This window comes from Theropithecus gelada, chromosome 20, assembly GCF_003255815.1.
Source record: "Theropithecus gelada isolate Dixy chromosome 20, Tgel_1.0, whole genome shotgun sequence".
In the NCBI taxonomy this organism is placed as follows: Eukaryota; Metazoa; Chordata; class Mammalia; order Primates; family Cercopithecidae; genus Theropithecus; species Theropithecus gelada.
Genome location: NC_037688.1, coordinates 59,948,404 through 59,965,404, shown reverse-complemented (window position 1 = coordinate 59,965,404; position 17,001 = coordinate 59,948,404). Strand labels below are relative to the sequence as shown.

At 46.8% G+C, this 17,001-nt stretch overlaps 1 protein-coding gene across 1 annotated transcript in view; it reads left to right on the top strand.

The window, feature by feature from the left end:
* CACNG3 (calcium voltage-gated channel auxiliary subunit gamma 3) overlaps nt 1-14,399 on the top strand; it is a 110,775-nt gene extending 96,376 nt beyond the window's left edge. Inside the window, exons 3-4 of the mRNA XM_025370489.1 lie at nt 6,825-6,965; nt 13,344-14,399. Coding sequence (XP_025226274.1) covers nt 6,825-6,965; nt 13,344-13,855 — 653 coding nt within the window. The 3' untranslated portion in view covers nt 13,856-14,399. The remainder of the gene's footprint in view (nt 1-6,824; nt 6,966-13,343) is intronic.
* Nucleotides 14,400-17,001: the final 2,602 nt, after the last annotated feature.

Sequence of the window (17,001 nt, the reverse complement as noted above, 5' to 3'; positions counted from 1 at the left end):
GCATTATTAGGCTAATTTATGCTACTTGTGGCAAAAGCAAGCAATGTCAAGAGATGAGCACGCAGCTCAAAGAGGAGGGAAGGACGTGATACTGCCTCATTTTAATGTCTCTCTGGGCCTGATCATTAAAAGGACTTGCATTACTCAGATAAACGCTGTTTTCTTTTCTCACCCCTCACATCAGCAGCTCAAAAAGATTCAGTGTGGAGAGCAAAATTAGCCACACTTAGAGATGTAGCTTGACCAAATTTTGAGAGATGACACAGATTACTTGCATCTTCTCAATAGAGAATGGTGTTAGTCACCAGTGGGGTTTTACCAGAGTGCCCATATATTTTCTTCGTTTTTTTTTTTTTTGTTTTTTTGTTTTTTTTTTTTTGAAATGGAGTCTCGCTCTGTCGCCCAGGCTGGAGTGCAGTGGCCAGATCTCAGCTCACTGCAAGCTCCGCCTCCTGGGTTTACGCCCTTCTCCTGCCTCAGCCTCCCGAGTAGCTGGGACTACAGGCGCCCGCCGCCTCGCCCGGCTAGTTTTTCGTATTTTTTAGTAGAGACGGGGTTTCACCATGTTAGCCAGGATGGTCTTGATCTCCTGACCTCGTGATCCGCCTCGTGATCTCCTGACCTCGTGATCCGCCCATCTCGGCCTCCCAAAGTGCGGGGATTACAGGCTTGAGCCACCGCGCCCGGCCTATTTTCTTTGGTTTTCTTTCCTATGTTGATAAAACATTTTAACGTTTGCCCTGTTAGAGACTAAAAAGAACTGTGACTTCTACTTCACAACTTGTATAGCTGATTTTAAGTTCTTCGGAGAGGCCCATAACTTTTCTGACAAAGTATTTTTCTCTGGTCTGGGAAGATGGCTCTCCCTCTCTCCTCACCCCTAGCCCACGGTCCACCTAAGCTTCACCAGTAGCAGCAGAATTTGGCTAAGGTTAAGGAGAGGACTTAATGGGCACACAGATTTCCTGCTGAGAGTTTTGGAATTCCTGATCCAGCCTGATCCAGCCACGTAGGGCTGGGAGCGCATTTCCGCAGGGTTCTCCCTGCCCTGGTATTCACTCTGCCATTCCCTGTCCTGACCCACACCCCTGGTGGGACTGGGATTGTTTTCTGCTGTTTCCTCTTTCTCCTGTGCTCTTTGGGGTAGGCTACAGCATAAACCCATAGCAGCGTTACTGGAAAGGGGTCCAGATCCAGACCCCAAGACAGGGTTCTTGGATCTCACACAAGAAAGATTCAGGGTGAGTCCACAAAGTAGAGTGAAAGCAAGTTTATTGGAGAAGTAAAGAAACAAAAGAATGGCTACTCCATCAACAGAGCAGGGGCATGGACCACTTGACCTAGTATATTATAGTTATTTCTCGATTAATGGTAAATAGGAGGCGAATTATTCATGAGTTTTCCAGGAAAGGGGCAGGCGATTCCAGGAACTGAGGGTTCCTCCCCATTTTAGACCATAGTGTAACTTCTGACATTGCCATGGCATCTGTAAAGTGTCGTGGTGCTGGTGGGAGTGTCTCTTCACATGCTAATATATTATAATTAGCATATAATGAGCAGTGAGGACAACCAGAGGTCACTTTCATCATCATCTTGGTTTTGGCGGGTTTGGGCTGGCTTCTTTATTGCCTCCTGTTGTACAGCAGAGCCTTTGTGACCTATATCTTGTGTTGACCCCTATCTCATCCTGTGCTTGGGAACGCAGCCCAGCAGGTCTCAGCCTCATTTTACCCAGCCCTTATTCAAGATGGAGTCGCTCTGTTTCCAACGCCTCTGACAGCAGAAAGTTCAAAGCCCACAGATTCTGTTGACTAGAGACTCCCACAACACAGTACTGGACTTAGAAAGTCCCACTCAGACTCCAGTGGTGGGGCTACACTAGAACAAGCTTATGTCCCCACCCTTAAGACCTTAACTTAGCTCCATATAATTTGGGGAGGAGAAACAGGGAAGGAAGACAGTAAAAACCTCTTTGATCTGAAGTCACCATGTGTCCACTGGGCTAAAACAAATGCAAGGTGGACTTCCACTGACTTAGGGGAAAATGGCAGCAGCAGATTTCCTGTTTGAGGCAGACACTTATAGCCAGAGTTGACAGAATCTGCTTGCGTCTCATTTGTGGGGCAAAGAGTGGGATCTCCCCACCGATGGGTTCCCAGATGATGATTGCACCACTTGGGAAACAGTCACATTTACATATCTCCTATCCACATGTTTCAAACATAAACCTTTTTTTTTTTTTTTTTGAGATGGGGTCTTGCTCTGTCATTCAGGCTGCAGTGCAGTGGCACGATCATATCTCACTGCACCCTCAAATTCCTAGACTCAAGCCTCCTGAGTAGCTGGGACTACAGGCACCCACCACCACCATGTCTGACTAATTTCTTTTTACATTTTTTGTAGAGTTGGGGTCCCCCTATGCCTTGCCCAGGCTGGTCTCAAATTCCTATCCTCAAACGATCCACCTGCCTTTGCCTCCCAAAGTGCTGAGATTACAGGCATGAGCCTCTGTGGCAGGCCCAAATATCCACTTTTGTGGAACCAATATAGTTCCATAGCTTCAAACATTCAGATCATTTTCTTAGGGCACACATCAAAGGTTAATCATCCTTTGATTTTTTAAAAGGTATTCACTTTTTATTAATTACACTCATTACATTGAATATTCAAGTGATTCTTGTCAATATGCAATGCAAATGATCCCTTTAAAGGTTAGTCCACAAGTCCCAAACAGGTGCTTGAAACCACTGGAGGAGACCCGCCCCTAATATTTGCAAGGGCCCAACGCAAGAATCCAACTGGAAACCCATGGGTCATCTGTGTACATTTTTACAAATTATAACTAAGTTGTGCCCATAGCTGGGCCCATTAAAAATAAGCTACACTCACATACAGAACCCCAGAGCTCACTCCCTGCGATGGCCCCCTCGATCTAGGAGCTAAAGGAACCAGGAGCCAGCTCTGCCTCCTGCAAGCCTGCATAATAGAACTGCAGGACTTTGCAGCAGGCCAGAACTCAGCAAGGACACTAATCATGCCTAATTAAAGTTAAGGGTTGATATAGCCAGGAAGGAAAACAGGAGGGGCAAGGAATAGGATTTGGGCAACAGGCAGCAGTTGCATTTCATTTCATTGAAACTTACACATGTAAGTTTCTCAAGCTTCAGTTCATGGGCATCCAGCCTATTAGAAAATTGGGCCAGTTTCAGCCAGGCATGGTTACATGCCTGCTCACACCTGTAACCCCAGCACTTTGGGAGGCCAAAGCAGGTGGATCACATGAGGTCAGGAGTTCGAGACTAACCTGACCAATATGGTGAAACCCAGTTTCAACTAAAAATACAAAAATTAGGGTGGCATGGTGGCATGTGCCTGTAGTCCCAGCTACTCGGGAAGTTGAGACAGGAGAATTGCTTGAACCCATGCGGTAGAGGTTGCAGTGAGCCGAGATCACACTATTGCACTCTAGCCTGGGTGACAGAGGGAAATTCCATGAAGAAAAGAAGAGAAGAGAAGAGAAGGGAAGAGAAGAGAAGAGAGAGAGAAGGAGAGAGAAAGAAAGAAAGAAAGAGAGAAAGAAAGAGAGAAAGAAAGAAAGAAAGAAAGAGAGAAAGAAAGAAAGAAAGAAAGAAAGAAAGAAAGAAAGAAAGAAAGAAAGAAAGAAAGAAAGAAAGAAAGAAAGAGGAAGGAAGGAAGGAAGGAAGGAAGGAAGGAAGGAAGGAAGGAAGGAAGGAAGGAAGGAAGGAAGGAAAGAAGGAGGGATTGGGCAGTTTCAAAACCAGAGCAAAATCCCTTCCATCTTCTCTTTTTTTTTTTTTTTTTTTTTTTTGAGATGGAGTCTCACTCTGTCGCCCAGGCTGGAGTGCAGTGGCGCGATCTCGGCTCACTGCAAGCTCCACCTCCCGGGTTCACGCCATTCTCCTGCCTCAGTCTTCCGAGTAGCTAGGACTACAGGTGCCCGCTACCTCCCCTGGCTAATTTTTTGTATTTTTAGTAGAGATGGGGTTTCACTGTGTTAGCCAGGATGGTCTCCATCTCCTGACCTCCTCACACCTGTGTGCCTTCAGCACCCCCACTTCAGGCCTCCCCCTTCATCCCTCCTAGGCCCACAGGTTAAATAAGTTACCAAATTTTCAGAAAACTGAAAACACAAACAAGCAAATGAATGAAAGTGCAGTAGCAAATGAAAATGACCGGAGCTAAACAGGCAGAAAAACACCTAGTGAATATGGAGTTTAAAGGCTTGAACACTGACTAACGTGAACTAAGCTTTGAACCCTTGAACCAAAATAAACTCGTGTCCCTCCCTGGCCCACATACCTCGTATGTGTCGTTGGTCAGGAGAAGCTCCTCCATTCGCTCAGCACCTAAGACCAAACACAACCAGCAGCCCACGGCCAATCCATCAGCGGATTCTGTTGGCTTTACTTTCAAAATATAAAGTACTCCCTGAATCTGGCCACATCTTACCACCTCAGGTCTACCCTCACCCAGTCCAAGCTATGAAGGGCTCTTGCCTGGGTTATGGGGTTTTTGTTGTTGTTGTTGTTGTTGTTTGTTTGTTTGTTTGAGACAAGGTCTCACTCTGTTGCCCAGGCTGGAGTGCGGTGGTACGATCTTGGCTCACTGCAGCCTCCACCTCCTGGGCTCAAGTCATCCTCCCACCTCAGCCCCCCAAGCAGCTGAGAATACAAGCGCACACCACCATGCCTGGCTGATTTTTTATTTTTTAGTAGAGATGGGGTTTTGCCATGTTGCCCAGGCTGATCCCAAATTCCTGACCTCAGGTGATCCTCCCGCCTCAGCCTCCCAAAGTGCTGGGATTACAGGCGTAGGATTCTTGTGGTCCTACCTGTTACACGGGGCTTGGCCCTCCTAAGGGCCCCACCCTTGGTTCCATGCTCTGCTGTCACTATCTTGAAATTCTTAACAATTCTGAAACAAGAGGCCTCACTGTTTTTTGTTTGTTTGTTTGTTTGTTTGTTTGTTTTGAGACAGAGACTTGCTCTGTCGCCCAGGCTGGAGTGTAATGGCACAATCTCGGCTCGCTGCAATCTCCACTTCCTGGGTTCAAGCAGTTCTCCTCCCTCAGCCTCCCAAGTAACTGGGATTACAGGTGCCCTCCACGACGCCCAACTGATTTTTGTATTTTTAGTAGAGACAGATTTCACCATGTTGGCCAGGCTGGTCTTGAACTCCTGACCTCAGGCGATCCACCCACCTCTGCCTCCCAAAGTGTTAGGATTACAGGCGTGAGCCACCATGCCCACCTAGGCCTCACATTTTTGTGTTGCACAAGGCCCTGTAAATTATGTAGCTGGTCCTGCCTGTCATTGCTACTAGAGCATAAGCCCCATGAGGACAGGACCCCTGGCTCCTTAGTAAACCAATGAGCACGGAATTTATTCAGCTGATGTATTCTGGCCTGGATCCACCAGAAAATACTCTTATACTGGATGGGTAAATACTGGGACCTCAACCACATGGGGCCCCTCTCCCATGACCTTAGGGCCTTCCATGATCCAGAAAGTATTTAGTAAAAAGCTGACGCAGGGACCTCCAGGACTCTGCTTCGACTCCTCAGCCGGTGTCCCTTCTGAAGGGCAGTGCCTGTGCCCTTGCGGTGCTTAAACATGTCAGCTCTGACTGCAGCACCCGCCACAGCACCTAGCATCTATTAGGTGCTCAGGAAATGTTTGTCAAATGAATAAGCAAATTCATTTGTTCATTCGTGACTAAATGGGTATTCAATGGGTGTTGTCACACTCTCTACTATGCAAATGTAGATGCGTGCAGGGAAAGATTCTGCATTTTAATGAGCAGCATGTGGTCTGATGGGAGTCCCTGTATACAGGGCTGGCTGCGTCATTTGCAGGGTCTAGTGTGAAATGAAAATCCTGGGCGCTTAGGCCGGGCGCAGTGGCTCACGCCTGTAATCCCAACAGTTTGGGAAGTTGAGGCGGGAAGATTGCTTGAGGCCAGGAGTTCTAGACCAGCCTGGGTAACTTAGCGAGACCCCATCTCTACAAAAACTACAAAAATCAGCCAGGCATGGTGGCACATGCCTGTAGTTCCAGCTACTTGAGAGGCTGAGGCAGGAGGATTGCCTGAGCCTGGAAGGTGAGGCTACGGTGAGTCATGATTTCACCACTGCACTCCAGCCAGAGTGACAGAATAAGCACCATCTCAAAAAACCCCAGACAAAAAACCAAACCAAAACAAAAAACTTTTAATTTTTTCTGCCATCTCTCTCGATCTATCATGGTGTTTTCTATTTGCTGTTTAATATCACACTCTTTGGGTTCAGGGACACTCCCTGGTGAGTGCAAACCCTCCCAGGGACCTGGGGCTTGCACCCAACTCTTACTCTCCCTGTGTCCATGCCTGGGCTCCCACCAAGGGCAAAGCAGAGGCAATAGTCGCTGGGCTGAGGAGGGAGAATGGGTGTTTGAGAGCCTTTTACAGGGAGGCAGGGAGGTGGGAAGGTGTTGGTGATAGGTGGGGAGGTAGGGAGTGGGGTTCCACATAAGTCAAGTCTCCAAGCCCCAGCGCGTGTGTCATTGTCCCATCCGACTTCACTTACAAAACATACATTCCATTATAAAATTGTTAAGACTCTCAGGATGGTGACTGCAGAGCATCAACCCCAAGGGCTAAGACTCCTTCTAAGCACAGGCCCTGAGCGCCTGGTCTCATGCTCATGTTAGACATAGGCTCTGTTCTCCTCCTGTGCTGCCTTCCTCTCAGGTACCCCTGTGCTTGCAGTGGGAGGACCCCAGGGGCTGGCTGGGCACAGGCAGAAGCCTCTCTCCTTCTCTCCGCAGGAGCTGTGAGGGCCTCCAGTGTCTTCCCCATCCTCAGTGTCACGCTGCTGTTCTTCGGCGGGCTCTGCGTGGCAGCCAGCGAGTTCCACCGCAGCAGACACAATGTCATTCTCAGCGCGGGCATCTTTTTTGTCTCTGCAGGTGAGTGTCTGGCCCCAGCCCTGAGATCTTCACAGATACCAAACCGAAGCCAGGGCCACGTGGAGGAAGCAATGCTATTCAGGGTTCCCTCCAGGGAAGGAGCAAGAAAATGCTCCAGTTGTGCTAAGGATGAGAACTCAAAGAATTTCATTAGAACCGAAGATGCCAAAACTCTAGCTGAAGCCGGCATGAAGGAAAAATGGGTAGGAAACAGCATGGCAGGATCGGCTGAGATTGAAACAGAGAGAGGGAAGAAGAAAGGGGCAGGAGAGAGAAAGAGAGAAGGAGAGAGATGTATAAGAGTGTACATACATGCTTGCTGCTTGCATATGTGGTATGTGTGAACTGATTGGGGAGACTAAAGCAGGAGGATTGTTTGAGTCCAGGAGTTCGAGACCAGCCTGGGCAGTGTAGTGAGACCCTCATCTCTACAAAAAACAATTTTAATTAAAAAATTAGCTGGGTGTGGTGCTGCACACCTGTGGTCCCAGCTACTCAGGAAGCTGAGGTGGGAGGATCGCTTGAGCCCAGGACGTCAAGGCTACAGTGAGCCAAGACCTTGCCACTCCACTCCAGTCTGGGTGACAAAGTGAGGTCTCATCTCTAAAAAATAAATAAGTAAATGTAAAAATATAGAAGTGCATTTGTGTGTTCACTTGGGCATGTTCATGTACTATCTCTGGCCCTTCAAGATATGTGTTTGCCAGCTAATTATTGTTCAACCCTCTCTTACTCACCATTTGATACTCTCCTCCACTGTTCCTATGCCAATCAATACTCTGCCGTCACCCTGCAAAGTTTGAAAGTCATCACGAGAGTCCAGCCCCATCCAGCTTTTGAAGTGCTCAAATCCTCTTATCATTCCACGCATCTCTGGGAACAAGGTAAAGACCAGCAGCCCGAGATGCTCTGGGGGAAGACCTTATAGTCAATAGCAGCCCTGACCAGAAGAAGGCACAGGGTGGCAAGGACGCTAAGAGACAACCTTCAGAAAAGGGTCCTGTTCTCTGCCTTCTCTCACCTCCCTCCACCTCCATCCCTTCACTGGTGTCCTGTCTTCCTTGCTTCCCTCTGGGTTTTCATCCTCATCCTTGCTTTCATCCCTTTACCATCTCTTCCTAGCCCACTCCTCTTGGGGTGGATCAGTGCCATCTGGATGAAATGCTTTAGAGAAGCAAAGAACAGGGCAGGGATGGAGGAAGATGGGGCTGGACTCTGGTGATGACTTTCAAACTTTGCAAGGTGATGGCAGAGTACTGATTGAGATGGGGACAGTGGTGGACAGTATAAAATGGTGAGGAAGAGTGGCTTGCAACCCCCCTGGATTTCAATCCTGGATCCACCAATCAGGCCTTGGGAAATGTGATCATCGCTCTGTAATTTGGTTTCCTTGACTATAACATGGCAAATAATAATAGTACCAACTGCAGCTGGGCTTGGTGGCTTATGCCTGTAATCTCAGCACTTTGGAAGGCTGAGGCAGAAGAATCACTTGAGCACAGGTCTTCAAGACTAGCCTGGGCAACATTGCGAGACCGGATCTGCACAAAAGTTTAAAACTTAGCTAGGCGTGGTTGTGGGTGCCTATAGTTCCAGCTAGTCAGGAGTCTGAGGTGGGAGGATTGCTAGAGCCTGGGAGGTCAAGGCTGTAGTGAGCCATGATCACACCACTGCACTCCAGCCTGGGTGACAGAGCAAGACTCTGTCTCAAAATAGTCATAATCATAATGATAATAGTACCAGCTGCATGGGATTTGCTGGAAGGAGACTGTATTCGTTTGTTCTCACACTGCTAATAAAGACATACCCGAGACTGGGTAATTTATAAAGGAAAGAATTTTAATTGACTCACAGTTCCACATGGTTGGGGAGGCCTCACAATGATGGTGGAAGGCGAAGGAGGAGCAAAGTCACGTCTTAACATGGCAGCAGGCAAGACAGCTTGTGCGGGAGAACTCCCCTTTCTAAAATCATCAGATCACCCCTGTAATCCCAGCACTTTGGAAGCCTGAGGTGGGTGGATCCTGAGGTCAGGAGCTCAAGGCCATCCTGGCCAACATGGTGAAACCCGTCTCTACTAAAAATACAAAAATTAGCTGGGCGTGGTGTGTGCACACCTGTAGTCCCAGTTACTTGGGAGGCCGAGGCAGGAGAATCGCTTGAACCCAGGAGGCAGAGGTTGCAGTGAGTCAAGATCATGCCACTGCACTCCAGCCTGGTGACAGAGTGAGACTCTATCTAAACAAAAACAAAAACAAACAACAAAAACAAAGCCATCAGCTCTCATGAGACTTATTCATTACCACAAGAACAGTATGGGGAAAACTCTTCCCTCGATTCAATTATCTCCACCTGGCCCCACCCTTCACACATGGGGATTATTAAAATTCAAGGTGAGATTTGGGTGGGGACAGAGAGCCAAACCACATCAGAGACTGTACAGAGAAAGCACAATATGATTTTCCAGTATTAGAAAAGTAGCAACAACACAGTTCCAAAATCTGGAGCCCCACAAGATCTTGCTTGAATTCCTTCCGCACTGCTTCCCCCTCCGTAAGATGAGAAAGGGAGACTGTCTAAAGCTGAGTCTCTGAGAACTGATTCAAGCAACAGACTAGAAAGAAAACTGCCATCTTGCCCCAGGGGAATGAGATCAGCCCACAGGTGGCAGTGGCCCCTACCTTGCTCTGTGTGGACAGATGTTAGCATCTGGCAAACCCAGGGGCTTGTTTTGTCTTGAGGCACGCTCCTGTCACTGGTGGCCCGGTCCAGACCTCCCAGGCGCTTGGTCTTGGCCGCTCCAGAGGATCAGTTCCAGTGTCATGCTGATGTGAGAGTTTCCTGAGAATCAGAGAAGATCATTATTTTGTCCCCCAAGGGGATTGTTAGGGAAGAGTGTGTCACCAGCAACTTTCTTCTCACAAGAGGTGTTGTGAGGGATGGCAGGTAGATTAGATATGTAGGAACTAGAAAGCGTGTGAGTCTGTGGAGGAAGCCTGATGGGAAGGCAGAGGCTTGGGGTCTAATCCCAGACCCTTCCACTGATCTCCCCAAAGAACCTGAAGATCTTGTTTTTCCACCTCTAAAGTGAAAGGATTGGAGGAGTCACTACTCTCAAAGGCTCTTCTTTGCTCATCTACACTAAGGTTGATCATTTGAGGCAAGCAATTAACAACCCTTGAAATCAGTAAATAAGAGTGCCGGGGGAAAAAAAGAGAAAACAATCCTTTCTTGAGCACCTACTATGTGTCAGATACTATGCAGAATGCCCAAGAGCGTAAAGCTGTGAAGTCAGGCTGCCTGGTGCAAATCTAGCTCTACTAATTTCCTGTTGTGTGACCTTGGGCAAGTCACTTAACTTTTCTGTGCTTCCATTTATTTCCCCATCTGAAAAATGAGAATCATAATGGCCTCACCTCTTGAAGCTGTTAAGAGGATTAAATGAGTTGGTAGCAATAAAGTGTGCAGAGTGGTGCCTATCATCCAGTATGTGTTCAACACATAGTAGCTATTATCACATACAAGGTACCATTTAATTCTCATATCAACTCCACTCACTCACTCATTCAATATGCATTGCCCTCTTGCTATGAATCAGACTCTGGGCTGGGAGTTAAGGCCATAGCAATGAAGGAGATAAGCCTAGTCCCTGCCCTCAGGGAGTTTACAGTCTGAAAGTAGGACAAAGCAATTGCCTACTCACATCTTGTTTTCCCTAAGCCTTGTTACTGAAATCTAAATCCACCATGGCTAAGAGCTCTGGATTCAAATCTCACTTCAACCATTTTCTATTAGGTTGATGCAAAAATAATTGTGGTTTTTGCAATTACTTTTAATTTAATGGCTGTGCTCGACACGGGAAGTAAGTTACCTTCTCTGTGTCTGTTTCCCCATCTGTAAAAGGGAAATCATTTTTTAAGTGGGCCTGCTGCAATGATTAATAGGTAGGATGCATATAAAGATTTTGCACAGTGCCTGGCACATGGTAAGCACCCTGTAAATCATTGGCAACTCGCTTGGCTTCCTATCAGCCCAGTCTAACATCTGAGCCTCTCTTTGAACTTCTTTCTTTCCTTCCCCCACTCCCCGCTACCCACCGCACTGCCGCCAAAAAGACCTTCTTTGGGGACTTTCCAAACTTTGCCACCAAAATATTCCTCACGGCAGAGGAGAGAAAAAACATGGCCCGGGGGAGTCAGGGGACATCAATAGAAGCCACCTTCATTGAGCTGAGACGTCTTTGAAGTCTGACTCCCATTTAACTTAAAAATTCATGTGAATTCTGCCTTCTCCTTATTATATCCATGTTCATTTTAATATAAAAGAATATGTCTTCCCTACTCATCTTCAAGCCAAATTGACACTCCAGGAAGAGGAGCCGTTTGTCACCCTGTTGTTTCTTGCAGCCTGACACAGAGCTGGATGTGTCAGCCCCCATCATAAGAAATAGCTCAGTGATGAGAACGTGCTGCCTACCTGCTGAATGTCTGTGCTGGGTAGAACCAAGAGGAGGCAGGAGAGAAGCAGCAGATTTTAGCCCTGTACTCTGGAGACAAGTTTTAGATGAAATATAATCAGAAGTCCTATTCAACATAGTGAGGCTGGGCATGATGGCTCATGTCTGTAATCCCAACACTTTGAGAGGCCAAGGTGGGAGGATCACTTGAGGTTAGGAGTTCAAAACCAGACTGGGCAACATAGCAAGACCCCATCTCTAAAAAAAAAAAATTAAATTAGCTGTGCTTGGTAACACATACCTGTAGTCCCAGCTATTCCGGAGGCTGAGGAGGGAGGATGCCTTTAGCCCAGGAGGTTGAGGTTACAGTGAGCTATAATTGTTCCACTGCAATCCAGCCTGGGTAACAAGAGAGCAAGACCCCATCTCTAAAAAACAACAACAACAACAACAACAACAACAAAAACGAATAACCCTACTGGATGTGCACCAGCTAATCAGAAGGGTGGCACTGGAGCCCAGTCCTGTGTCTCCTGCTCTACCAAGCTTTAACCCTTTGGTTGCTGGACTGTAGGGAGATCTTGGGGATGCCCACAAAGAGTATGGAACATTCAAGGAACAGAGAGAGAATTCAGGAGGCTCCTGGAAATGGTTACTCACCAACTGTTGTTGGAAACTATAATGAGGGACAACCTCCATTTAGCACCACCCTACAGGTAGCCTAAATTTGGAGGCAAAGAGATGCCAGCTGGTGTACCAACAACCTCCATGAGTCATTGTTGGCACCAAGCCCTGGATGAGGCCCTTGAAACAAAGGGACAAAAAGAGACATATCCCCTTCGGAGTAAGAACATGAGAAAGGTAGGCAGAGATGTGCACAGCCCCTCAAACCTCCTGCTCCTACTGACCACTACCTAGGAAACTGATTCCTCTCCTGTGGGCTAAGCAGCTATTTCCAACAATATTGGCACTCTGGGAAGCTAAGTCTGCAAGCCTTGCCTGTTGGAGGTAACAGCTTCCTGTTCCCCAAGTCCTGGTGCCCTGGTGCTCAAACAACAGCTGATCTGAAGCATTATCATATCCTGTGCAGATAAAAAGACTTGGTAAGCTCCCACCTCTTCCCCATGGGTTTATTTATTGTTCCAAATTTCAGCTCCAGACCCATACATTTCCACTGAGCAGCTCCATTTGGACTTTCCATAAGCACTTCCAACTTAATGTGTTCAAACCTCCTCTTTCATCTAAACCTGGATTCTCTGCTGCCTCTTATCTGAGCTCAAAATGCCACCAGCCTCCCAAGCACCCAAGTTAGAACCCTAGTAAGTCATTCTCAATGCCTTCTCTCACATGCCATCGTCAACAGTCTTTCATCTCTTGGCTTACCCCTGTTTAATTTTCAGATCTGGCTCAAATGTCACCTCATCTTCAGTGCCAGGTTCTTAGTCTTTCTCTCTTCTTCTCTTCCTGAATCATTTTTATGTGTCTCCGGTAGAACCCTTACTGTATTTTCCTGTAATTGCATTTACATGTCAGTCTTTGCCACTAATGGTAAAGAATTCAAGGGCAGGGGCGTGTATCTTGTTCATTTTACAATCTTCATGACTTAGTGCCAAAGATTAAGTGTTGATGAGATGAATTGCTTCTAACGGAAAAATAAGTGCATTCTGAGTTCTTCCGTACTTGCTGTAGGAGTAGGGTGTATTCTTTAGCTGAATACACATTGCCTGGAACTGAGCAGCAGAATTCTTCATTTCCCAAGTGATAGAACATGCAAGAAGATCTCAGTGGTTGGATTTCCCAGCTATAGTCCATTATCCTCTCTCCCCATTATCTCCACATTTTCTATAAATATTTTAAGATGGAAAGTGACAGTTCTCACTGAGGTTTATAAAGGATGTATTTTTCTTTTCCCCTTCTCTTAGGGTTAAGCAACATCATTGGCATCATAGTTTATATATCAGCCAACGCTGGAGACCCCGGGCAGCGTGACTCCAAAAAAAGTTACTCCTATGGTTGGTCCTTTTATTTCGGAGCCTTCTCTTTCATCATCGCAGAAATTGTAGGAGTGGTTGCCGTGCACATCTATATTGAAAAACATCAGCAGTTACGAGCCAAATCTCACTCGGAGTTCCTGAAGAAATCTACTTTTGCCCGCCTCCCACCCTACAGGTATCGATTCCGGAGGCGGTCAAGTTCTCGCTCCACCGAGCCCAGATCCCGAGACCTGTCCCCCATCAGCAAAGGCTTCCACACCATCCCTTCCACTGACATCTCGATGTTCACCCTCTCCCGGGACCCCTCAAAGATCACCATGGGGACCCTCCTCAACTCCGACCGGGACCACGCTTTTCTACAGTTCCACAATTCCACACCCAAAGAGTTCAAAGAGTCACTGCATAATAATCCGGCCAACAGGCGCACCACGCCCGTCTGAACTGACCTCTGACCTCTGCCCCACGCCCAGCACAGCCTTGGGGGAAGTGTACAGAGATGTCTCTGAGGTTGCATGGCATGGTCCTCGTGATGGTATTACTTTTTACAAAGATTGAAACCAAATGGACTCAGCCCTCTCCCACATTTGCCCCTCACCCTCCAAGTCCTAACCCCTCCATCCTCCCTCACTTTTCAAGCCAATCCCTTCATGTCATTCCTCTCTCTGTGTATCTGTGCCAGATGTTTTCCTTTCTTCCTTCTTTACTGGAAGGACCTCCACATTCTTCCCTCCTTGGAAGAGGACTTTACTAAAAGTCACGGGTGGTGGCCAGGGGGGATTTCTGAATCTCCATCAGGCGCGTTCATAGTTGTCCCCATTGTCTACCCACACGAATCCTCAGGAAACCAACCACCGCCCAGGTGGCCTGAGGGAGGCATTCACCTTTATGTGTTAGAAAAACATGACCAGAAATCAAAGATGTCAGAGCCCCGAAGCAGCTAATGTAATAAGCACTCATGTTATTAAAGGTTTTGCCTTGTCGTAACCAACCGAGCCGGAGGGTGTTTTCTTTCTTTTGGGTGTTTCCTACACAAACTCACTCCCCTGCCTCCAAACTGGCTCACATCCGTCTTGGAAGCTGAACTTTGCTCATCCACACCTGAGCCACTAAGAAGGCTCACCTTGTGCCTTTGGAAGCTAGTAAGGTATTCCCACAAATGTCCGAATCAGTACGCCCTTCTGCTTGAATTCCTGGAGGCTACCTGGGGGTGGGTGAGTGAATGCTGGTTTTCAAGATCTAAATCTGGCACGCAATAGCTCTATGACCTTGGGCAAGTCACCTAAGCCTCAAGCCTCAGTCTCCTCATCTGTAAAATGGAACATGATAATAGCACTCTCCTCCAGAGTTGTGAGGTTTAAATAAAACAATGTGTGTAAAATGATTAGCACATTGTAAACAATAAATACATATTTTTCAATGTTTTGGGTGGATTTTAGGCAGAGTAAGCATCGTGTTGATCTGCTTGTGCTGTGACAACAAAATATCAAAATGGGCTGGAAGAGGTGGCATGAGCTTGTAGTCCCAGCTTATGGGACTACAGCCTTGGAGGCTGAAGCCAGAGGATCACTTGAGCCCAGGAGTTAAAGAGTTCAAGTCTAGCTGAGACCCCAGCTCTTTAAAATAAAAAAGTCAAAGACTGGTAACTTAAACAACAGACATTTACTTCTCAAAGTTCTGGAGGCTAAGTAACTCAGTTTCTGCTCAGGGCTCCTCTTCCTGACTTGTAGACAGCAGCCTTCTTGCTGTGTCCTCACACAATAGAAAGAAAGTAATCTCTTTCTCTCTCTCTCTCTCTCAGTTTCTCTTTTCATAAAGCCACAGATCCCACAGTGTGGGTCCCACGGGTCCCACCCCCGTGATCTCATCTCACTCTAATTATCTCCCAAAGATCCCATCTCCAAATACCATCACACTGGGGGTTAGGGATTCAACATATGCATTTTGGGGCAATGGGAAGGTGGATGGAGAAACAATTCAGTCCACAGCAAGTGTTACTGTAGCAAGATAAAAGCCAAATGGAAGTTACTTTATATGAGAGAGAGAGAGAGACAGTATACTCACAGGCTCTGAGGGCTCTGGGAAGAGAGAATGGAAGGATTTGAATATTTTAAATATTTGATGTTAGAAAGCACAAGAAATATGTTGACCGGGCATGGTGGCTCACTTCTGTAATCCCAACACTTTGGGAGGCCAATGTGGGCAGATCACTTGGCCAAGCCCAGGAGTTCAAGACCAGCCTGGGCAACACAATGAAACCCTGTCTCTACAAAAAAATACAAAAATTAGGTGAGCATGATGGCACATGCCTGTAGTCCCAGCTACTTGAGAGGCTGACATTGAAGGATCACCTGAACTCAGGGAGGTAGAGGCTGCAGTGAGCCGTGATCATGCCACTGCACTCCAGCCTGGGTGACAGAGTGAGATGCTATCTGAAAAAAGAAAACAAAAAAGTACGAGAAATATGTCACCTATGCCCACAGTGATTTCCTTGAGAATTTTTGGTACACACCCAGGTCTTCACACTTTTGAGGAGCCTTCCCACTTAGGACTGCAGCATGCTAAGGAGGCAGGGTTGCAGGCTTGAGAGCTCACACCTACCAGATACTGTGGGTACTAGGCTGTGTTCTGCTGCCATACACACACAAAATCATTTCATCCTTCCAGTAATCCCATGAAGAAAATACCTCCTAAAATCTCCACTTTACCAATGAGGAAACTGAGGAAAGAGAAGTGCTGTGACTTGCCCAAATTTTATTCCCACTATGGGACAGAAGTACTGGGAAACTAGTACCTTGCCCACACTCACACAGTGAATTTCATTGTAAAGTACACCTAGGGACAATTCATTTTGTTCAACACTTGAGTCATTGCATGCAAATGGCACGCACATACATTAAATTATCTCATTTAGTCCTCCAAAGAACCACGTGTAGTAGGAATTATCATCTCCATTTTGGCAGGTAAGGAAATAGAGGCTCAAAGAAAGTAAGTGTCTTGGGTGCTAATGAGCAGAGCGACATTTGTATCTAAGCCTCTGCTTCCTACGTTGCGTGGCTTCCCCAGTATTCCAGCATTTTCCAAGCTCAGTCATTTGAGTGCCACTCCTAGGAAGTTTTTTATATCCACATCCCACATCAACAACTGTTTACCTAATGTCTTTCTTCAAGCCTACTCGCTTTCAATCTTTTAATAAATATATTTCGAAAAGGAACTTTATATCACTACTATAAAGAGAAAACTGAAATTCCTTGCCATAATCAAATGGTAACTGGGAAAATAAATACAATGCAAACAAAAACAATCATGCTGTATTTTAGCTGTTGCTAGCTTAGCTCACTGCAACCTCCACCTCCCTGAGTTCGGCTGAAGGCCGGCTGCCGGCTACCTGTTCTTCGGGAAAAGGATATAACCAAAGTGTTAGAGAGGTGTTAAAGGATATTCTGGCACCAAAAGAAGATGCTTCCCTCAGTTTACTCAGAAGGAGCAAAGGAGAAGTCAAAAGGGAGTACCCTTCTCACTGTGTGATTTGATGCTCTGTGATACTGCAGCCACGTAACATATCAAATCATCTCCTACTCTTGTTTTC